We start from the raw sequence: 24,256 nt of genomic DNA on the forward strand, positions 1-24,256 counted from the left end.
CCAGGACTTCAATTTGTTTCCATTTTACCTCGAAGTGCGCCTCCTGAGGACTTGCAGACAGGATTTTTTAATTGGCTGATGTTCCCCTACTACTCAAATCCATTCCATTTCACTAACCAAGACAGAGATCAACAACTAGCTGAACAACATGAAAGACAAAGTTTCATCTTGCAAGGATAGTTACATTAAAATAAAAAAATTAAATCTACTAGGAGAAATTCACGCTCCTGAGATCTACAGATGTATTATTTGATGTTACATCTCTGTCTCCGTCCCCCAGCCCATAATCAATGCATTAACTGCACAGCGCCGGGAGACGCGAGTAATTCATCATTTTAGTAATTCATCATTCAAATGTATCTGCAGCACTGATGCAAACAGAGCTCTCACTGTACGACCACACACTGTCATCGCTATTCAGGGGATTTGTCATGGGCGTTGTGCTGAGTCATGTTTTCTGTGACAAACACTCTCTGTTGACATCACTACAGGTATGGAAGTGCTCCTAAAAATACAATGCTGCAGGTATTCTGGATACGTTGGCCCTCTGCAAATGAGAGAACATTGGATAAACACGAGTCTCACGCTGACGTACTGGCCAGGAAACATTTGTATTTTAAAATGAAGAGGCAAGCAAGCTTTACACATTTCATTGATTAAAACCGGCTTCACGGTATGGAAAATAGATGATGTGATTCCATCCTCTTGTTGGGCCATTATGGAACGGTTATATAATCCCACTGAAAATCACATTATCAGCGTTGCTTCTGATGCATGTTCTACTTCTCGCTTAAATAAGGATTTTTTTCTCCATGGAAAGATCAGTATTTGTATATCATTAATCCCCCAAGTAGAGCTCGAATAGAATAATAAAGGGCGGGAGAGAAGAAGAAAGATTTGTATTCTTCTCTGCCGCCCAGTCAGTTTATTTTTCCATCTAAAAGTTAGGCCGTCCACCATCAAGTCCTAACATTGTTCAGGCTTTCATTGCAGCACGGACCCCGGAGAATTGATTCCATTTCTGTGTTTCTTTTATTTGTCATGAAACAAAGCAAACCTTGTATAATTCGGAGTGTTGGCCATCGGTGCTGAGTCTCTCTCCGGCTCCTCTGGGATCATCCAATCGTATAAAAAGGGACGGCTGTGTTTTTAGGCCATGGCCGCCTGCTGCTCTCATGCTGGGCCTCCTGCACCTGCTGACATACATACTGTATACATTCATAGGTTGAATAGCAGCAGGGCTTCTTGCTGCACATCTTATAAATATTCAATGGACAACAATCATTTTCAGGTTGCCCTATGCTCACTGCGAGTTTGGGTCGGACAAATAACTATCCCTATTTTATTACGCCGATACAATAACTGTTCTATAGAAAAAGTGATTCTGAGAACCAGTTTTGTGGCACTTATTTCACTTTCCTCAGCTCCATGCAACACTAAAAGTTCCTTCCTTCACTGTTGAGTGAGTGACAGCTGGAGGCCTCCGTACACTGAAGAACTATAGTGTTGTCATCTTGTGCTCGCCTCTCTCCTGCCCAACCGTCCGATAAAAATCTATGGGAAATATGGACCGGCTAAAGCCATTTTAAAAAAAGAGCTCAGAGGACAAAGAGCTGGAGTGGGTTAATGCGGCGTGTTGTCATGGTTTGAGTGCTATTGACAACCTGGCAGGTGCCGGCCGGGAAGAGAAACACTTCCATCGATCGGGGGGCGGCCCCCGGGGCAAAGACGTGGCCCGTCACAGCTGGGCCGTCCTGACCACTCAGCACAGCGCTGAGACCACCATTTAAATGGGAGGACAAGGGGCATCCCTCACTGTCCATTAACATCCCGAGGGGCCCGCAGTGAGGGTCATTAAAGGCAGCTTTACAGCCAGGGTTTGTAAACGGTGGGTCTCCTGCTGGAGGAGAATTAGTCATGAGTCAAATTATTTGGTATTAATCGTGCTGCAAATGTGAGGGCGTTTTTAAGCCATTAGCATGTTGGGGTGAATGTTATCGTACTCTTCTGACAAACCTCATTCTTTTTGATGCGTGTCCTCCTGCCCATGCTGGGGGGTTTTCTCCCTGTAAAGCAAATGCCTTCGGGATGGAAAAACCCACGTTAGGAGAACCTTGCCCGCTTCTTACCCGTTACGAGTCGTGTGTGATTCTGATAATATTGTGGTAATAATGATAATTATAAGGCAGCATAGTGCCGTGGGCTTCGACCTCAAGAACAACATTTAAAAAGTCCTCGTCTGATTTTGTGAACTGGGGGAATACGACTAACCCAGTTTCTCTGTGCTCATTGGAACAGCACACCCTGAACATGCTCCTAACTGGGATAAACAGCTTATTTATGTCCATGTCAACAAAGTCTATGAGAGAGCAACAAACTGGGGCAACGATTGGCCAATGTTTTTTTTAATTTAGTTTAGTCAACGGGGGGGCAACACAAAAGAGTCTTGACTATCATTGAGTACTCGGATATTTTGTACAATTGTGAGCAGCTAAACCTGTATGGAATCTCTAAAGGCAACAATAAAAATGTTTTTTGATTTTTTTTCAACTGTAAAAATTGACCATTCAATTATTTTCATATGGCGGTTCAAAGGGAATTTTGGCATGTTGTCGTAATACGAATTTCGGCCACAAGGTCGCACCCCTGCCCCATCCAACTGTAAAGGAAGGAATACGTTTCTGTACATTACCTCTCATTTTCTCAGATGGTAAAAAAGAAAAAAAAACATGATAATTTGTACAAAAAAGTTTTAATATGTTCTTAAATCACAAAATCAACTAAACAATTTGAATTCAATTTGAATCACCATTTGCTTTTGTTTGGCTTTCAGGGATTCCGTAACTTGTGACTTTATGGCATATGAACAATAAGGAAACAGAGAAAAACTCAAGGGCAGATACAGAGTGACAGATACATGTGGGCTGGGGGCTGAGGTACTCTGAGACATTTTGTGTATTTTTTTGTGTTGGAAGAGGGAAATGTTGCTCTCAGCACCTCACACTGACGCCGCATACATTATTCAGAAAATCAAGGGCGACCAGCTCTCCTGACGTGCAGCCAGAGGCACTTTATCGAACCAAGGCAACCCTTTACTGCATCATTTGCCTTCCTTTAAATGTCTGTATTCTCCAAACTGTATATTTGTATTCCATTTCCCATTATTGCGTCTCTGTAAAGTGGCGTACCGGTCGTCCTCATGGTGCTGATGTACGGCGATGGAAGAGGCGTTTTGTGGAACACTTGTTCACACATGTTCTCCTTGCTTCAATGGAGGCTCTAAGCCACACAGTGTATGCCTCAAAAGAGGAGAAGATTAACAGTGGGAGATAAAAAGATTGGGAGAGAGTGTGCAGACCGTGGAAATGAGATGCTGATGCTCTGTTAGCTCATTTGTCACTGTTCTCATTCGCAGGAAAGTCACTGTAAAGAATTCATGGGCTCCTTTTACTTTGCATTTCTTTCTGCATTAGATCACTATTGACTCTCACGCAGAAGAGTCTTTGAGAGAGCAGTGTGATGTCGTCTGAGGCAGAACGTCTGCTGGCAAAGGCTGCGGCATACAGGTGGAGACCAAAGTGGAATAAATATAGACTTGATTAAAATTTAAGTCAGGGAATCAATTCCCACAATACAATTCAACAAACCAGCAGTGGAAGCTCAAATGAAATGCATACTAAATAATCAAAGAAAGAATGAGATTTCAAAAGGATGTTTCTTCGTATGGTGGCTAGTCGGATCATTTAAATGACGCTTTTATCCAAAGCAACGCACATGTACTGCAATAATGTAGCAATTAAGAGAACTGACATCATCTTGGGAACATGAATTTATTTGCCAACCCTTTGTGTACAACGGGGAAGGGGACAAGGAAAGCATCAAGGATGTCTAAATGTGTCCACAGCAGTTCTGAAAACTATTCGGGCCTTGTGATTGGCTGTCTTTCACTAAAATGCATCGGGTAAACCAGACCCACTCCCAAAGCCGTCTATAGAAACAAAAACTCTTGATACATGATAATAATTCCATTGTTTCAAACAAAGGAGTTCCTGTTTCATTCCTCATTTCAACCAAACATGCTTATCTGATATTGTCTGGCCTTAATTGTGCATCAAACTCCTTCACAAACTCGCTCTCCAGCACCGTCCTCTCCATCACCTGCTCCTGTAATCAAATGTATTCTCTCATTGCTCCGAGCTGAATAAAACATGAGGGCTATTTGCATCTCTGAGGAAGCACGGAGAGCGCAGAAAGCTCAGAGTCTGCTTCCTGTCACACAGCAGACAAAGTGCGTCTCATGGTCAGCGGCGGCTATATCTCCATCTCCATAAAACCCTTTTGGTTCAAGTGGAGGTTGCACACTCTGGTAGTGGAATACAGAAACACCCAGCAACCACCCTCACCCCATCTTGGCTTTCTTCTGTGCGCCACCCTTCTTGGCAATTCAGCCATCGCCTGTGCTTTGGAGATATGCAGACTTGAGATATGCCTTCGCTTTGTGTCAAGAATATATCTCAAGCTCTGCCACCTAGCTCATGGAGGAGTTATTTGTTTTGGCTTTTAAAAAGGAAAGGCGGATTTTCTTAAGGCTATAAACACGAGAGAATGCTCTGTAGAGTATTTAGATGCACATCTTTAGATTGTCAAAGACAAATCAATTAAAATAGAGAAATCACAGAGGATTTCCAGACAGCAACTTCTTATTTAATCCATTATTCCCGTCAGGAAGGTGATGACTTTTCTTTCTGAATCCCTGGAAGAGAAATACAAACTGCTTCCTCAGAGATATGACAGCCAGTATCTGTAGAGAGTCTGCGTTATCAGATGAGCATCCCTACTATTTCCCCTTAAGACGGAAGAAATGTTTAAAATGAGGTCATCCATACAATGTCTTTCTCTGATGTCCAGTGTTTTCTACTTTGCCTGTAGAGAAGCTGCTTGTCTGATAAAAATCCGGGTAGAAACGCTGAAGATGAATGTGTCCCAAAGCCACTCTGCGGTGAGCACAGACGAAAAGAAGAAACTATCTATTCACCCCTCCTCAGTCATGGACAGCTGCTGGGAGGATAAAAGGGAAAGGTAAAGGATAAAGGGCACGAGGGTGCAGCTTTATGGATTTCTTAACATGTATGTTCGGAGAGCTGTGGGGGCATTTCAAACAGTCGCAGAGCCAAGAAAAGCTTAAAGATAGCCGATTTAAGAATGACAAAAAGCCAGGGTGCAAAGCGATTTTCGCCCCCAGCTGAAAACCATTATCTGGAAATGGGTCAGAGCAGGCACAAATGAGAGGAAAGATGCCAAGCTCTTCACAAGGCGGATTCCAATTTCAAAGAAAAGTACACGCGGGAAGACTTTGGAGTAAACGCACTTCAACATGCCCTCGATGGAAAGACGCACAGATCCTGGTGAACATGTGCAGGCAACACAACGGCCGTGCGTGTTGAAATCACTGGAAGGCTGTCTGAAAGCTTAACCTTGAAGTCGAGTGTAGCAACTCAAGATTTAAAGGTGCTTTATGTTGAAGTGCGTGTACTCCAAAGTCTTCTCCACCGTACTCCCACTATATGAAAGAACTGCCCAACATAAAGGAAGAGAGAGCTTCATGTTGTACATTCGGTCTCCAAGGAGGAAAGAGTGAGAAGTGGTTGGCATTTCAAAAGTGACGCTTGCACACATTGTATGAAAAGGGCAGAGTTGCAAAGACAGTATTCACACTGTGCATGAAATACAACCTTGTGATTAGCATGAGTATAGAACACCGGCTTTTACGTTTTCTTAAGCACTTAAATCATTGTTAAAGATCATAAATTATCGTAAGGTTTTCACGGTTTTCTCACTGAATCTTTGTGACTTATTCGTATGCCGGCAGGCCGAAGAGCTGCGGCTGGAACTCCTCCATGCTCCTGAGTCGCAGCGTGGCCTCCTGGGTAAGACTGGGGTCCATGTTGTCGTCGGGGATCATCACCACCTGCATCCCCGCCGCCAGCGCCGCCTTCACACCGTTAGGAGCGTCCTCAAACACCAGGCACTGAGGAAACAGAATGATGTCATCCTATAAGCCCATTAGGTGGACAGCATTTCACCCTGAGCGCTGACACCAAAAACAAACAGAGAAATGGAAACCTTTTTCATTTCCATCGTGATTAACTTGATATTCCTCAAAGGACTGCTTACCTCTGACAGGTGCAATATCCATTTCAGGTACAATGAATGCTTCCTGCAATTTCCTCTGCTGTGTTTATGTTTTCAGTCATTGCACTGAGGATCTGACACATTGCATATCAAGAAGATGCATGCCATATAATCCAGCTTGATGTTCTAATAACGCTCAGGCATGGCAGCTGCAGACTTGAATGAAAAACTAACAGGCGGTGTTACTCTGGTTAACGAAGAAGGGTAGAGGGAATTGTTTGTTTCAGGGGTAAAGAAAAGGTTTGCCAGGAGGTTGAAAGGAGGAGCAGCAAAGACTGACGTCACAGGCCCAGAGTGAAAGGAATATTTTTTCCCTTTTCGGTGAGTCCCTTCTTCTTGGAGTTTTTTCCTCAACTGGCACCGTGCCGTTTGAACTGGATTAGCTTTTTTTGTGACTTTGGATTTATTATTTTTGCTTTCGTTTGGATCATTCAGCCTTAACAAGAAGACTGCATTTTAAGTTGGACATTGCCTGAGAATTACTCCAGATATAATTTGTGCTTGTACTTGTGTTGGAGGAGGTGAATGGGTTTGGGCTAATCAAACTGTCTTTGTGATGCCATACTGACTGTCTAGACAGGGGTCGGCAACCCGCGGCCCTCGAGCCGCATGCGGCCCTTTAAGCCCTCTGCTCTGGCTCCCTTGAGCTTAGACAAAAATAAGAGGGAAATAAAATAAAATATTTGTAGGACTATTTATATTTTGTTACATGGTTGAAAATGTTTTGTATCTTGTATTTTGAGGTGGTACTGTGACACATAAATAAAAAACAAAACGGTCAACTAAAATATGCGTCACATCCTGCTACGGTCCTGCGCTCGCGCCTTTTCTTGCAGGCGAATAACCTGACCCCCGGCTCGATGAGCGAACTATGGATAAATCAAAGAAAATAAAAGTATCGAAGGATCACAGGATTTAATTCTGTGTGGACAGAGTTATATGCTTTCACAGCAAACGATGCTGGTTTACCGGTATGTTTGAAATGTAGAAAGAAGTTGTCAAAGGTGCTGCAGCCTTTACGTATCGAGGAACAACAAGGGAGAGGAAGACAGCTGACGATCTTCAGTCATAATTCAATTGGGTATGTAATTTATTTCAGAAAACACTTTTTGTTATATTCCATGGAATGCTCTTAACGTCCTGATAGCAATGAATAAATTAAATGCTTTGACAAAAAATCCATAAAAAAACGTCATCTGTGGAATCCGTAGCGCTGTAAAAAGCACGACCAATCATCTGAGCCGGTCCGGCTAAAATAACTGGATGGCCTACCTGCCTGTCAGCCTTCCATCTGTGCACAAACTTATCTTGTGCCCTCATTGGTCATGTGCGCGTTCGTGTGTGTTGGAGGAGGGGCTCTGTTATGAAGTCTGAAGGAAGAGGCAGATTTTTTCCGGTTGTGTGTTTTCAAATTCTAGCGCACTCGAGCTGGTTCCTCCATTCTTACCTACCCTACATTTAACTCTTTTTAGGGTGCAGCTATATGTTTTATTTATTTCAAAGTGGGCCCAGTGTTTTCCTTCGAATGTGCAGAGGACTCCCCAAGTGCTGTGTTTAATTTATTTTAAAGTAGGCCTGTGTATTATTTTTAATTCTCATTATAGGAGTTCTTTGTTTCTTATTAGAGGTTAATAGTTTTATATAATGTAATAAATAGCCTAATAAATGCAAAACAACTGTAGTTTGCGTCTGATATAACAATAAATACAACTTTATTAGCTATCAAGCTATGAAATATGTTTTGCGGCTCCAGACAAAAAATGTTTTGGGAAGAAGGAGCAAAATGGCTCTTTTGGTCAAAAAGGTTGCAGAAAAAGCTCCCTACCTTTTTTCAATGGTAACTAGGCTTAAAATATAAGCTGATTGTTACAATGTGTAAACCAGAATTTGATTTCCATACCGTCTAAAATAAACCCATAACCAGGCTCACAAATCCATCACTAACTGTACCACACTTCCTGTTGCTGCAGGATTCATGCCATGTGCCACAGGCTGAATAACTCAAAGGCCGTCGATAAAGCAAGTATTTATTTTGTCTAGAAGTGCCAATACAAAATCTGAGTGCCTAAATATTGAGCCTTTATTTCATATAACCATTCATGCATTCTGCAAATTGCTCTTTAACCCGTATTTTAAGTGCTTATTTGTTCCCTCTTTCATCAACATCTGTGAATGAATTCTTCGGTTAAAAGCCAGCCTTGACTTTGTGGTTGGAAACAGCACTTGTGTGAATAAAGGAAACAGTCGTACAGCTCTACAAGAAGCCAAGCCTCAGAAAAACCCTGAGGAACCTTTGTTCGTCTCAACTCTAATACTCAGGTAGAACAAAGAGGCCTCTGCGAGACTCTTTAAACCCTAATTGACTTCTATGATGTCACTAAGCCTGAAACTGGAGGATGTGGAACAATGATGGCAGAAACACCGGGTGCACAACTGAGGGCTTTTGCTAATTCCCTTGATTGGGAGCAATTAAAACGGGTAATTACCCAACGTGCTAGTGAAACGACCCTTTAATCTGCTTCCAATCCGTGTATCAAAATAGATGAAAACAGATGAATGGTTCACCAGTTTCAAAATTGGGGAAATTATCTTTAAAGCAGAATGGACCAGCCTAGATGTAGACTGAAACTATCCACAGTACCCTTAAATTCTTTATGTTCCATTAGCATACCTGAGAGGACGAGAATGAATGCCTCCGAGAAGATGGTGTAGGAGACGTGTAAATGCATCCATCCCTGTGATTTCAGCTGGAGCCCTCGACGTCAGTACCACGGCTATCGCCTCTTTTCAAATACATGAAGGACCTCTGTTTATTCTCTGCACGCAACTAATCCTCCCAAGAGTAACTACGTCAATAAGCGTTCTGAAGTAGCCACTTATACCGCCGCAGGAAGTCAACAACCTCTTACCCGCCGGAGCTGGTGCAGACCAGATGGGGTTTTGAAACAGGGTCAAGAGCATCAAGCAGTTTTTTTCCACCAGAATTTAATCCACTCTATGCATATTTTGTTTTGATTCCCAGAAGCAGCTGCTACCTGAATCGGAGGTTGTGTTCACTGTCATCCTCCTGGTATTGACGTGATGTTGCATATGCTAAACCAGTCACGATCAACAACCCTGCCAGCAATCCTTGAAAGAATCACCTCAGGAGCTCGGAACAAAAGCAGTACAGTACCTGTGACAGAAGATACGCATCTCATTATCTGTGTTGTTTGTTACTCATATTGAAGCAACAGGAAGGAAGTGAGCGTGCTACTCTACCACCAGAGGTGATTCAGAAGAGGATTCAAAGAATGTATGTAAAAAGCAGTGGGATTTGTCCATCAGCTCATGGTATGTTCCAGAAAATAAGATCTGGAGCAAACGTTTAAGAAAATATCCAGAAAAGAATAGCTGACATACATCACCGTCACATGACTTCACATCGACGTGGGTAAGATGAAGGGTGGCTAATGTTCCGCTTTATGGCGTTTTGTAGTCTCATTTAGTGTCTTATTAGGAACCGTTTTCATTATATATATATATTTCTGTTTCAAACTATTATTACTACTATTAACTTGAATGACCTCCCTCTGAACTGACGTAGGGCTTACCCTAATTGGCATATATGTTACAATCTACAATTTGGCTAAATGATTGTTATATCGTAATTTCATATAAATGGCTTGTGTAAATGGGATCAATTCCTTGGTATCCAGTTGTCAGTAAGTACAGTTAAGTGTACACATTTCTACCTGAAGTGATGGCAGGAGGAAGTACAGCAGCATCACAATCCGAGCACTGTGGCCCAGATCCCTCTCCCCTCAGCGACTGACACACAAAGCAGAGGTGTGCTGCTTGTTCCATCCAGAAGCAGAGCAACAAAGCCTCCAAAAAAATGTAACAAGGTAGAACTCTCTTTGCCAACCTCTTAGGGGGAGGAAAGAGATCTTTTCATGGCAACATAGACCCTGCTAACATGAATTCAGAGCCTACAGCGCTCAATGACTGACTTAAACAGCAAGAAATGGCAAAAATACTATTGTTGCAAAAAAACAAGATCACAGCCAAATGATCCAACTACATGAAGCAATTTGGTTTGCTCTTTGCCAAGATGTTCGGAGAAATGACTGCATTATGCATTGGCAAAAAGCATCGTAATAGAAGCAAAGATTCCCTTTGAAAACTGTTTTTGAGAGTACATTACTTGCCATTCACACAGCAGATGTCTAGCAGTAAGGAAATGCAATTTAATTCCGGTTGAGCTTTGAAAATGACCTCTCTTTAATATACTAATTCCTTTCAGGGATTGACGAGGAACAGACACTTAGTCCCTGTGGAGGTGTACAGTACGTCAGTGTCACTGAATAAAGTTTCACGTGGAGCTTTCAAAGTTCGACCTCCTCACTTCCCTTCCCTCTGGGTGGAACTGTGAGGAGGCGCAGGCCCCCCCCTCCCCTCTTCAAAAGATGCCATGGAAGATTTACTACCTGTCCTCAGGCCTACACCCAAACACATGCAAGATTCATCAGAGCCAACCGACTCTGGAAGCACCGAGTCTGCACAACGAGACAAAAGGGGATGTGGGGTGAGGCCAGAGCTGTAAACTGTGTGCACACCATCCCATTGTCTCTAACACAATTGGCCCAATAACACAACACACACAGAGCCAGCTCTCAGAGGAGTGTGTTGTGGGAAGGCTGTGATTTGGAGAAGACCCAGGCCTTGTTCTCCGGCTTCAATAAGAACGCCTCTACAATGAGAGGAGTCATGCTTTAGATAAGCTCACAGGCGCTGATAGTCCCAAAGATCATGCCTTGATAGATCACATTCTATATGTGCATTCACTCTGTACTGTTTGAAGTATAGAGAAAAGGCGATGGAAGAAGACATTGATAGCCCCGTGGAAATCTCACATCAATTCAATCAAATCATCAATACTTTAGTATAGCACTTTGTCATAATCATCTCATAATATATGTAATCTGCTGTGTTGAGAAATGGGAGCCATGTTTTTAATAAAATGGTGCCCTTAATGAAACTAAAATGAATGCAGACAGAGTTGATTCATCAATATTAGGTTCAACATATTCTTTGAAATGTCTTGTTTTTGAAAGAATGTTAGACGGCTCTTGCTAACCATTTCTGACGCCAGGCCCCTTGACACTGTGCGATTCTGTCTGATCCTATTCTTCAGTGGTGAGAGAAACGTGGTTGAATATTCGGTCATTCATTGAAAACGAGTGCTCTTGGATATCACTGTGAAGCATGTTGACTTTGATGACAGAGATAGCCTGCAGCAAATTCATAAGAGGTATTAAATGTAGAACCAAGCTGTTGAGCGCCATTTTTAAACGATGTTCAGGAAGACATAAAACCCAGACTTATAGACACAAAATCGAAAAATTGTAAATAAAGAAGAAGTTTGTGGGTCTCTGGCCAACATATTTCAATATACCCATCCCACACAGTGTGACATTCACTTCAACTAGCAACATGTTCAACACGTTTCTTCAAAATGCTAATGTAGCATCGTAATACTAGCCGGATATTACATCAAATGCAGGTTCTAACAAAACGTTCAGAGGTGCTGGGAGGAGCAGAGGGAGGGCAAAGATACTGTGTGAGGTGAATTGAAGTCAAAAGTTATACTCTGTCTGAGTTATAACTCATTCGAGGCATAACTCACAGCCATGGAACAGAGACATCATTCAGTGTGGCTCACCCTGTCGGGGGATATCATTTCATTTCACTTCCATAACTCTGCTGTGAAATCATGCACTACAGCAGTAGCTTAAGGATTAAAAGTAAAATCAAAGTAAACTAGGCATAGTTGTCAGCGTTTCCATAATTAAACACAAAACATGGCTCGTTTAATGGTGAAACTTAAAAAAAGGAGCTAAAAATAAAAACGCACATTAGCCATTTGATGTTATAGTGGTAATTTGGCAAAGATATCAACTATGCTAACGAGGCTATTCCAGCATCATGAGTTTGGTGAGTTGGATATCTTTATATTAACTTTTTTTGCTATTGGCACTGCTTGCTGTGTTTTCCTGTCAGAGAGTTTTGTAGTTTCATATTTGGCTCGTGGCTTCAGAGAGTTTAGGGGGACTGGGAGTCACTTCAAGACGAGGTGTACCGTTTGAAGCCATCTTTTTATCTTTCTGACGAGCACAATAACACCCAGCGGAGATGGCTTTGGATTTGCGGCTTGTAGATAACGTTTGGAGGAGGTATTGATTGAAAAAGTATAGTGACTGTGATTTTATTCTAGCTGTTATGTCTTCTAGTGTGGCTTGTAACAATAGCGGACAACAGTGACCCCAACTACCCACAAAACAGACAGAATTCTCTCATGTTACTGCTGCACAACACACAGGTAGTGTAGTCTAAATAAAGAGGGATATCACATGCCTGAGTGGAACACGCTGCACAGAATACATCCACTATAAGTCCCTTATGATTGATTCGCTCACCGTGTGTATGAGGATCATGTGCTTTACTCAGGGATGTGGTTGCTTTAGCAATAAAATACGTCAGGTATTACATGGCTGATGCATGATGGGAAACTATAACGAGCTGATGTGTCTGTCACACACACAACATATTGGATTGGGGGAGTTGGACGTGCATGATGCATGTTGAGTGTGCTGCGTGCAGTGGCCGGTGAGTAAGTGACAGTGACAGATCGCCCACTGCATCTTCGAAATGATCCTGCAGCCCGGGGCAGCGAGGGAACGCTTCCTCCTCTCTGATGTACGGAGCAGATAGAAGGCCAGCGCTGATGATGGACACACTTTAGTATATAAATGTGCATTCTATGTCAAAGGTCACATGTACAGCCTAAGTGGTTCAAAGTTGCTTCTGAGGCCTTTCCTTACCCAAGGCAAAAGTTGTGACACATAAGAAGTCAGATAGATGTTGGCAAGAAAATGCTAGAAATGTCAGTTTTGGCATTCTAATTATATTATTCATACACTAATAGCTTGACAAATCAAGTAGCCAATGACCTCGCAAAGACTTAGATTGAACCCACCATGAACGTTCCCGGGAGATGTCACTATCTCGAGCAAATTGGGGAAATTCAAGTCCGATATAAAGTTTTTTATTAAGCTTAAAAAACCACTGATAGGAAGGCTATATAAAAATGACATCATCAAGCTATTTTGATTTCAAGAATGCTTTTTTTGGTGGGGGAATCAAATGTTATGTGCATGTAATATATTGTAGAACAAGTTGCATATTTTTTACAATTTATTTGACTTTTTAAAATATTTGTATTCTGTTTAAATTGTATCGGACATTTTGCTTTAATTTCTTATGTTTGTATCGGTATTTTTATTTATTTAAAAAATGTTATTGCACACTCTTGCTTCTTTTTTGTATTGCATGTTTTACTTTAACTCGTAATTATCTTTACATTTTTTATTTGGCATTTTAGTTTCACTTCTCACGTTTAAATGAATATCTTTATTTAATATATTTTGGGTTTTAATTGCAAATTCTTACTAACCGTCTTATATATTTATTCTTTGATTGATTGATTTTATTTCATGTTATTCTAAAATAGAGCAGCTGTCACAGTACCCAATTGTCCCAGTATAAATCAAGTATTCTGATTATGACAACTATGTTTATTTGGTACAACAGCGCAGTTCTTTGTTCAATTCAAAATGAATCAATGAAAGGAATTATCTGAACTTAAATCTGTTCTCTGTTTGGAATCGACGGCTCTGACTCTCAGTCCAAACGCCTCTTTGTGAGAAAGAATCCCAGCTTGACATGTTTACTGACTGACAAAATGCGTTCACACGAGGGGCCGCTGTTACCGAGGACATTTTCACCGGCAGATAACTTACCGCTGTCTGAGTGTAAAGAGATTGCAAAGGAAAGCTTGTGGACAGCCCAAGGACTTAATCAGAAAATCACCATTGAGCTCAAATGAGAAGAAAATGTCTCCCTTTGCTTTGATGTGATCCGAGGAGGACCCTGCAGCAGGCTTAACACACACACTTGAAGTCTGATGATAAAGTATCGAGCTGGGAAATAGAAACAGGAGGAGGGCCGGCTGTGATCCGCGCGCACGTTGCTCTGGTCATGTGCTGCACTTAGATAGGAGGGACGCTTTTAAAAATCTACTTGAAACCATTCACTGACTCGTTATATTGTCAGAGTTTATTCCAAGAGCTTAACATCTTGAGTATTTAAAGAGTAGAGAAGTGAGCCTCTCAGCCTGAGACCTGTTGGAACAGAGTTTTCCTACACTATGGTGTTACTAATATTTTTGCACCATTTTCCTTATCGCAGATCCATCTGTTCTGTGTGACTGTGGTCATGTGTCAGCATCAAAGTGGAGTAAAGGGTAAAGGGATGAATGAATGACTGAGGTCGGCAAAGTGCACTTCTGTTTTCTCTCTTATTGGATCATCCCAGTGATGATTCTTTATTATGGGAATCCTCGTAAGCCCCCTGATTTATGAGGGGATGAAAGACAATAGAAAATAGGGATGGGATGATAGTTGCCGTATTGTTGCAGCATCATTATCCGCACATCCAAAGCTCCTGTAGCCGAGAAGGAATTCACTCACTATCCAGCCTGTGTGGGAACCTGTTCTCACTCTGTTCTTAGCTCACTGTTCATCTACCAAACTGTGGGCTTTGAAAAGGGTTTGTAATTAAAGTGGTGTAATATTGACATATATCAGTTGACTTATAATTATATTATTGTGAAATGAAGTGCAAAACTGATGTTGTTGCAGTGTAATGCCTTAAAACAGTGATACTCAATTTACAGCCTGCCAGTCAAATCCAGCACCACATAAGGAGCCTTCGAATATTTTCAAAATCTACATCTGGTTTTCCAATCAACCCTTTCTGGCTAACAACAAGGAGGAAGCATCTTTTGGCCAACTTCCTCCTAATCCTGGGTATCTGGGAAAGGACGACACACCAGTGCCACCAAAAACCTGGCTGTGTCCATGCAAAAAGATGAACTTACTTTTAAACAATCAAAGTGTCTACACGTGCCGCCTAATGGCTATAGAAAAGTGCCATTAAAGTCACAACCATGGAGGAAGGCATTTAGAAGACATCATGGCTGAGCAGACTCAGCTAAATAATGAACATATGCAGCGAAGGTGGGCGATCTGTGGGAAGTGCAGTGTAGAAACGATCAATGCACACTTAGCATTGAAAGTGACCTGAACCACTTAACATTTAGCACTTCCACATAAAAACCTTAATTCAAAGATAGGCATTTGGAAATTGATGGGCTGGTGTGTATTTGATAAAGGCGAGAGGTGAATATGGCGAGCTTTGTTAGAGCTGTAATGGTCCTATTTAATGTTTCAATAGAAAAGTTCATGTCTTAATTGTACCTGATTTGAATATCTGGATTATAGAGCCACCCCCAGGTGTAAGGCTTTGTATGATTAATGGCAGGGGAAGAACTAGTTATCTCTGCCTCGCTCTCTCCCTAGCGGTGTGTGTGAACTCTCTCACTCTCAGCTTTCATTAATCTAATTCAGGCTGCTGTGCACACCTCTGGTAAAAAATCTCCTGTTTCATCAACGGTGTTACATTGGAGTTGTGAAACACATATTTTTGCTCGGCGTGAAGAAGAGAGCTGAGGTGTTTCTTTCACTGTCGGTGGGCTCAGACAGCAGCGTGGACACATTAAGGAGCTGTGAGGACACTGGAGTGCTCAGTGAGGGACAGGCTGCCCTGCTCTGCCTTTCAATATCACATGTAATCACATCTTGTTATCCATTCGCTCTGCTGCCAGGGGGCATTTACATAAGAGCATAGGAAACAGTACAGTTTTGTCATTCTCATTATGTTGCATCAGTGTTAAAAGCTAGGACTATTCAGCAAGAAATCAAAAAATGTATATAAGTCATATAATGAGTACTAGAGGTTTTGTGCACTTGCCAAATCTGACAGAAGTCGTCACTCCAGGCGTCTCTGCACTGCAGCAGGCTAGATGTCTTTAGCAATCACGCTGCAAATATTAATATCTACGAGTCGGACTGAGTGCAAGCACTGTGTACAAGCAGGTATTAATAAGGTAGCCAGCTGTCTGTAGATAGCAGCCTAATAGGGGGTTGTGGTTCAGGGGGAGGACATGGGCGTCTACCAATCAGAGAGTTCAGCATTGATCCTGATTGTAAGTTGCTCTGGTTAAAAGCTATATATTAGATCAAGCAGAAACAATGGACGTCTGCACTACACTCTACTGAAACATGCACTGGATATATTCCATATCTGTAATCTTTGAAAACACATCATAATGACAGGTGGTGCAGCTCTTTTATTTTTGTTGAGAATCCCTGCATAAAGACATTGAATCATCAGAACATTCCAGAAAATGACTATGTCTAGGTCTGTCTGTGTGACATGCCTTTCAGACTGTCTCTTAGTGGCTAAAAACAAGCTGTTGTTTTTTCATCAGGGTTGAGATTAGGGCAGGGAGAGCTGACAATTGGATGTGTGCTATTACCATACTCCTCTGTTTACCCCCTCCCTTAGCTCTGCCTCCGTCTGCTCTGCTTCTCTCTCTCCCTCTGTCTGTCTTGCGTTGAGGTCGCTCATCCCCTCCTCCCCTCCCTATCGCCATTCGTTATTCCACTGAACACTCTGTCGATTCCCCCTCTGAGCCTCAGTTTCATATCTCATCAAGAAAAATGCCAGCTCTGACGGTGGCTGGCTCCAGATTAAAAAATCCGGTGTTCCACAGGCATTGCAGCAAAGAGCAGAGCAGAGGATGTAGCGAAAGTACACTGAACTGGACGCCTCACATGACCCAGTAAAACAAGGCTGTAAATATCTAAATCCAGTACGCCATGATTGCTCTCTTTTTGAATGACTTCTTTTTGTTGCGCTGTTATCCAGAAGCCATGTGTAAATGCAGGGTTTTATAGCTGATATGTGATTTATGGTCCCTATAAACATTTCTTATGCTGGTAACTGAAGGTGTATTGGAAGAGGAGAGAGCTTTTGAACACACACATATCAGAAAATAAATGTCTTGTGTGGTCAAATACCTCATACAGACGTGTTTGTGACTCACAGGTTTACGCCTACCATGCATTGCTGGTACTTCAGAACGCCGGTTAATTGAAAAGCGCATTGTTTACTTTGCACTGTGCGGATATTCCAGAATCAGAAGCTCGGCGTTCGCAGGAAAGCAAAACTCGAAGCACGACTACAAACGTACAATTCAGCTAACTCGGACACAGGAAATGCAGGTACGCCTTTGGGAGAGCTTAAAGCAGTTGCCAACGAAAATGATTGTGCAAATGACATTAAAGAATATGCAACATAAAACTTCACGGTCTCTTGAAAATCGTTTTGTCGCCATCCATCCCTAAGAGCACTTTAATCAAGATAGGAAGAACGCACCATCTACTTTACAACACATGGATTGGTGGATATCATGCATTTACAGAGGACAAATTGTTAAATGAAAGCTGAATGAGGTCTTCATGGAGACCCATATTTCCACGCTGAGTTGATAAGAAGACTCTCGGGCCGCCCTTCAAACTTCAAACGAATCCCCGTTCATTGATTGGAATGACTTTCTGTCACAAACACACATTTGATGGAGGTTGGAGGGGTCAAGGAATAACCTTTTCCCTCTCCAGGCTGCTGCTCAACTAGCTTTTGATTTGATTGGTCTTTCTTAGAAGTGATGCTTATAGTTATACAACTCTTCAGATTCGAGGAGAAATGCAGTTTTCATAACACCTGGTGGAAGATGTCCTTGTTTCCCGTTCCCTCTATAATCAGTTTTCATATAAATACATAATGAATAGCCAAGTATGTCATTAAATTACTCATTAGAAAGCCGTGCACTGAGCAATGATCAACAGCAGATGTGTTGGTATTAGCATAATGCTGCCATTTGTTACACGTGATCTAGTTTTCATGGAAGTGGGTCAGGCCTCACACTGTTCCTCGGTGTCTTTCTGAGAGATATTTGGCAGATTTTTTCAGACTGACTCAACATTCAGACTGACTCAACACACTGAAAGGCTTCCACAAACTGTCTGGGAATATATCTTAAACAGCCACTGATCCCTGAAAGCTTTCCACTTGTGATCAAAGCACCACAGTCTAAGTGTGTGTCTGTCACTGACATCCTGCCCTGCCTGCATACTGCCAATGGGACACTTAAGAAAAGCTAATATTTGACAAACAGGCAGCTAAACACCACTCGATGCAGGACATTTGCTGACATTACCTCACATAAAAGTCTGCTCTCCGTGCTAATGGTACAACATTCAAATCTAATGCAATTCAATTCAGAAGCTAATACAAGGATAATAATGATTGAAATGACCGATTAGCAAATCCCCCAAAATACGATAAATGGATACAACTGTATTTTTACAATAATACGAGGTCACCCCTTAAAAACAGTAACAACCCATTGCTTCATTTCCTTCTCTCCTCTCTTCTCTCCCCGAATGTTCTTTTATAATGGATTTCATTATAAATGTAGCAGTACAATGTTTTTCTCTCAAGTAGCGGTACACAGTAGGCAGTTCCTTTTTTGGAGCACAGACTGGAAACAAAATAACACTGGAGATTTAATTAAAAGGCCTGTGCGTTCACACTGTATGCTAGACCCTCCAGAAAAACGCGGGCAAAAATCCTTGATTATGCGATTAAACATGCAGGGTTTTTATGTAATTTTATGCGGTGAAATGGCGGGAAGTTGCGAAAAATAATAGATTTTTTTTAAAATATTGGGCTGTCTTATTTATTCTCTCTAACACACAACCTGCCACTAACGTTAAACCCCTTTCCTATTCAATTAAACACATTCAATCTTTATTTATTGTAAAAACAATTGGGCTATTTTAAACACACACACACACACACACACACACACACACACACACACACACACACACACACACACACACACACACACACACACACACACACACACACACACACACACACACACACACACACACACACACACACACACACACACACACACACACACACACACACACACACACACACACACACACACACACACACACACACACACACACACACACACACACACACAGTTTTCATTTACTCGTTCGTTACCTGACCAGCTTTAATCTTGTAGGCTACTCACTTCGTTTCTTGTAGCCCTCGAAAGGGTTTTGGAGGTTGATCCCACGGTGAACGTGAGTTGTTTGGCTTTCTTGTCCGCAGCAGCAGAAAGCATTTTCGAATTTTTGAATGAATCAAAGTGGGTCGTCACCGTCGATTTTTTCTAAGACTTATGGTCCAACACACAGTTGGACGGGGTGCAGAATAGTTTCCCCCCACTTTCGTGCAAGACATCGGGGTACTGCTTTGCCCGGTCTTTAGCAGAAATGTTCGTCGGTAAATGAGAGGGATCAGATTTTTTCATCTTGGTGTTTTCTCTCGCGTGTGAGTTCCACACGTTTACTCTGCGGTGTTGTTTACCTTCTGTGATGCGCGAGCTGACGACGTTGCGTCATCATCATCATCATCACTTCGCGTCAAGACGAGTTAACTTTTTTTTCTCAACTTTGTGTGGAAAAATACGGGGATTATGCGGCCTTTTGATAAATTGCCGGCCTTTTAAAAATCTGCGCCATTTTGCTGATTATGCGGTAAATTCTGCGATCGGAGGGTCTAGTATGCCAGCACAACATGAGTCATTTCAGATAACACACAGGAAGTGTAGTGTGCAGCACTCACGTTCTCCGGAGCAGCGGGGGGGAGGAACCTGGAGGCGCACACCAGGAAGGAGTCGGGGGCAGGTTTGCTGTTCTTCACGTCGGGGTCGTCCCCCAGCACGATGTGGTTGAACTGACCGAAGAAGGGCTTGTGTTGGAGGGTCTTCAGCTGGAAGGTGGCCCCAGCCGAGCTGGTTGCCACGGCGACGGGGATGTTGTGCTTGAGCAGGTGGAGCACCAGCTTCTCCACACCTAGCGGGACCCATGTTGTAAAGTCAGGATTAATGTATGTTTTACCCTCTTTAAGACTTTTACATTCTGAAATACTGCACAACTTTTTTCCCTTTCAGTAACTTGTCATATTCTTGCTAGTATTTTAGTTATTCTGTTCCCTCTTCTCAAAGTCAACAGTTTGTTTGAACGTGTTGTTGGTTAGATACCTAAAATAAGATTAAGACAAGCTTAAAATACCTTAACGTTTAGTATTAAGAGCATAAGATATGTCAGTAAATACCTCACTGGTGAATGTCAAACAGAGGTTGCTAACTTTAAGGTTACATAGTCACTCTATTTTTATGTATTGATATTATTTATATATATATTTTTTTTTATATAACTTTAGTCCTCTTACTGTGTTCATGTTCAACACAGCCCAAAACATTTTCTTCATTTGCATTTGTTTTGGAACATTTGTGTTTTTATATATTTGCATAATTTCACTATTTTCTCCTAATGGAAGTGATAAGGGCTCGTTTCCACCAGTCGGCCACCGTAGATCCATGTTACACAACAGCAAACTTTTTGTATTTGTAAACCTACTTGACAATAAATCAGATTCTGATATACAAGGCTAATGTTATCAATAGAAACCCTATTCATATAGAGCTCTTTGCACTGCTAGTGAATATGTCTCCATTCGTCTTTTGTGTTTCAACAGTGAGCCGAGAGCAGAGCTGTGGGAGGATTTTAATCTAGAGCTTCAAGGGTGACACTCTATATAATGTAATAAAAAGTCCTTCCAAGCTTTTCTGTAAGTTAAAGAGACCGTGAACACATCTTTTAACAGACAGTAAACATGCTGCTCCACACTTTAGCAAATTCGTTACAAAGGGCTGACTCCAACACATATCTTTTTAAAGGGGAATTTGTCCTCAGTTATGTATTACTGAAACTAGACCAACACAACACCTCTGCAAGGTGTAGGCTAAAGCATTACATCCATGCAATAGCTCCTCTTTTTATTGCTTTAAACTCTGTGCACATCACTCTGCAGAAAGGACTTACATAGGGGAAGCAGAAGGATGCGAAGTAAGGAGAATCTGAATAAGGGCTGCACGATTAATTACATTTTTCTATAGAAATAGCTATTTGGAATCTATCAGTGCAGTCCTACTCTGAACAAATTACTAGAGTGACAAATAACGCTTCACATTCACAAATGTTTATATTACATTTCAACAATGGCGCATATGGCAGACGCAACATTTGGTCCCGATTCATTTCCTAAATCTGAAGGAAACAAGTAAGATGTTTGGGTGAACGATAGTCTCATCTGCGCCTTTGTGACTTTAAAGGCTTGCCATTTGTCCTCAATGAGTTTAATGGAATTGTCAAAAGAAATTGCATAGAATTGGACAAAAAGGTTTTCAAACTGTGTTCAAAGCCATTACTTTTAGCTCTTTAACTCTACATGAGGTTTTCCCACAGTGTTTACCTTCGCCAGAATACAATAATAGATAACTAGAAAGGTGTCACAAATTAATGCAACAATTTAAATGAGTGTGGTAAAAGTAAACATCTATTCTACTGTGTGTAATCCATTCAAGATTAAACTACTGACTCATAGTGAACCTTTCCTCTGTTCAATAGAACACAAATAAAATGCTCTCCATTATAATTCAACGTTAACGCATGAGGTTATGAATTATAAGATGAGAGGCGGCTGTACCTGCTGAGTCATCGTCCTTATGTGACACTTTTAATGGTTTCTTTCAGAAAAGATCATTAATGTTCATATTCCCAGAAAAAAAAAATGCTCTTTATGATAATTAGCCTCCTGAGGTAAAAGGATTATAAAAGCCTTCACTCACTGTGCAGTCACTCACTTTCGCGCCAAAATCAAGGCGTCACAGCAGAAACCTTCAAGAACACTTTGGATGGTTTTACAGAAAATGATTGCTATTATTTTGTTTAAAGTGTGGCAGTGCGGGTAAATCAGATGTACCTGGCATGATTTTGGCAGAGGGAAAGATCCTCTCTTGGATCTGTCTGCTTTCAGAAAGTAGTTCCTCTGCGGTCATGGGGAGATCCAGAGCATCACGGATCATCTGCGAAGCAACCAGAGCGCTCCTCCCCATCACCGAGGACTTCACCTCCCAGGTGTACCGCTTCCCATAGCGGTCACAGATCTCCTGGAAGGACACGGTGTACAGTTGCTCTGTGTCTAAAATGAGAATAAAATACAAAAACAATGTCATTAAGCATTACTACAACTCTGGTAATGACCACTTATTGTAATGAAAAGTGTTTTATAAAAGGCCTGTTGTAAAAAGCACTTTATTTTCTAAACAAACAAAATAAATAATACTTTCAGGGATAACAGCCCTGAATAGAGCTTTGGTATCAAACCATTGCAATGTAAACTGTTCTGTTTTGCGATATAATTATACATATATAGTCAAGCACCACGTAGTCCATGTTAAATATATTATTAATCTTAAATTCGGCACATGTCTGATGAGTCAATTTCAAACAGCTTGTATAAAATCAACTTTCAAATGGGGGTAACATAACGTCACGTCAACAAGGAATAGTAAACATTGCGTTTCTGAGGTTTCTAGAACAAATACATATTAGATATGTATGCCGAATAAACCACTAGGTTATTAGCAACAAAACACAATTCAACGTTTGGTTTAATAGTGCACGTTATGTTAACTGTGTGAAAATGAATCATGAATTTATAGTTTTCTCTATGCAGTTCGGCATGCCAAGTGAATAGCTGTGCACGAGTTTCGGTGTCAACGTCGCTTTAGTAGAGGTGCAATCTCCCAGTATGAATAGACAAAGAAAACTACAAGACATAACAAACATAATGCGTTTCAACACCTAATAAAAGTCCATCCATGTCGAAAAGTACATGGCTCACGGGTTTAAAAGTGCTTCTTGATGCAGACATGTTTCACTCAGGAGCCTAGTTCCGTGTTGAATATCAGGCAAGGAGGTCAAACAAAAAGTAACCCCGATAAGTGTTATTGTAAAAAAAGAAAAAGGCAGCTAATCCGTGTAGGTGCTCCGACTACAGATTTATAAAAGGCTTTTTACGTTTAATTAGTATGAATAAAACTAACAACAAATACAATATTTGAGTCTAAAATGTAGCTACAACAACGCAGGGATAGTTTTTGGTCGTCGCAGCGCAAGGGTCAGTGGGATATTCATTCAACCAATTGCTCTTTAATTTTAAACTATTTAAATTTCCTTTTTTCTTCATTCTTTGTCATTACTTGTATCGTTTTTTTTTAAATATATTAATTTATTTCCAGACATATCCTTGGAGTTTTCAAGCTCATGATCATAACTGATGATTAATAATGAATCCTTGTCATTATGCCACCATCTACCTTTATACTCACTCTCTTCACCAAGTTATTATTTTTGTCTTTCATTTTTGTGCAGTTTTTTCAATACAGTAGTAGTTTGACTAATTCATGATGACATCTTGAGGATTTATTTATTAGACTTAGATATTGGGCTATATAAATAAACATTGATTGATTGATTAGACTTGACATATCTCCTACAGACACAGAAGATATTCAACATTGTGTTACTGCACTAACAATGCCAAGTAAACTGACTGTGTAAAATCCAGATAGCGCCCATTAAAGTGAACATAACATTTGATTGCCCTCACTTATATAAGACACACAAGTCCTCAGAACACGAGGATGTTGCTTTTGTACACTCTGAATAACAAATGTTTTTCTTTCAGTGTCTTACTTTTCCATTCTGCACAGCGTGTCACAGAGATGGGCCGCAGCAAATTACTGACAAAAGGCTGCTCACGGCATTGTTAGCAGAACTGCCACATTTTTGGGAATAATTGGAAGCTCCATGTTAACAGAGTTTGTCTTGTTAGTGTGAAAGAGACGTCAGGGGAATGAGAGAACCCCGTAACCTGGACAATCTAATGAGCTTATGGATTTCAGGCCTAATTGGGGGACGACGGTGAGAGTGAAATGGAGACTTTGAATCCCATCGAGTGTGCTGTGTGCCAAATTGTGTAGTTTAGGGAATTGCTCAGACTGACGGTGAGCTGGGAACACTAAGCAGGAACAAGAACCATGTGTCTTTTCTGGAGGAGCAAG

The 24,256-nt window shown here is 41.3% G+C and overlaps 1 protein-coding gene across 5 annotated transcripts in view; it reads right to left on the bottom strand.

Moving 5' to 3' along the window:
* Positions 1 to 2,733: 2,733 nt before the first annotated feature.
* Positions 2,734 to 24,256, bottom strand: part of pudp (pseudouridine 5'-phosphatase) — a 45,120-nt gene continuing 23,597 nt past the window's right edge. For 4 of the 5 annotated variants that reach the window (XM_079668858.1, XM_079668857.1, XM_079668855.1 and 1 more), the window contains 3 exons: positions 22,111 to 22,329; positions 19,909 to 20,138; positions 2,734 to 6,028 (listed from right to left, as the gene is read on the bottom strand). In XM_079668858.1, the coding sequence (XP_079524984.1) occupies positions 5,852 to 6,028; positions 19,909 to 20,138; positions 22,111 to 22,329 (626 nt within the window). In that variant the 3' untranslated portion in view covers positions 2,734 to 5,851. Of the gene's footprint in view, positions 6,029 to 19,908; positions 20,139 to 22,110; positions 22,330 to 22,994; positions 23,116 to 24,256 lie in introns of those variants that run through there. The other variant, XM_079668859.1, reaches the window with a different exon arrangement.

Source organism: Notothenia rossii (assembly GCF_949606895.1).
Source record: "Notothenia rossii genome assembly, chromosome: 3".
NCBI lineage: Eukaryota > Metazoa > Chordata > Actinopteri > Perciformes > Nototheniidae > Notothenia > Notothenia rossii.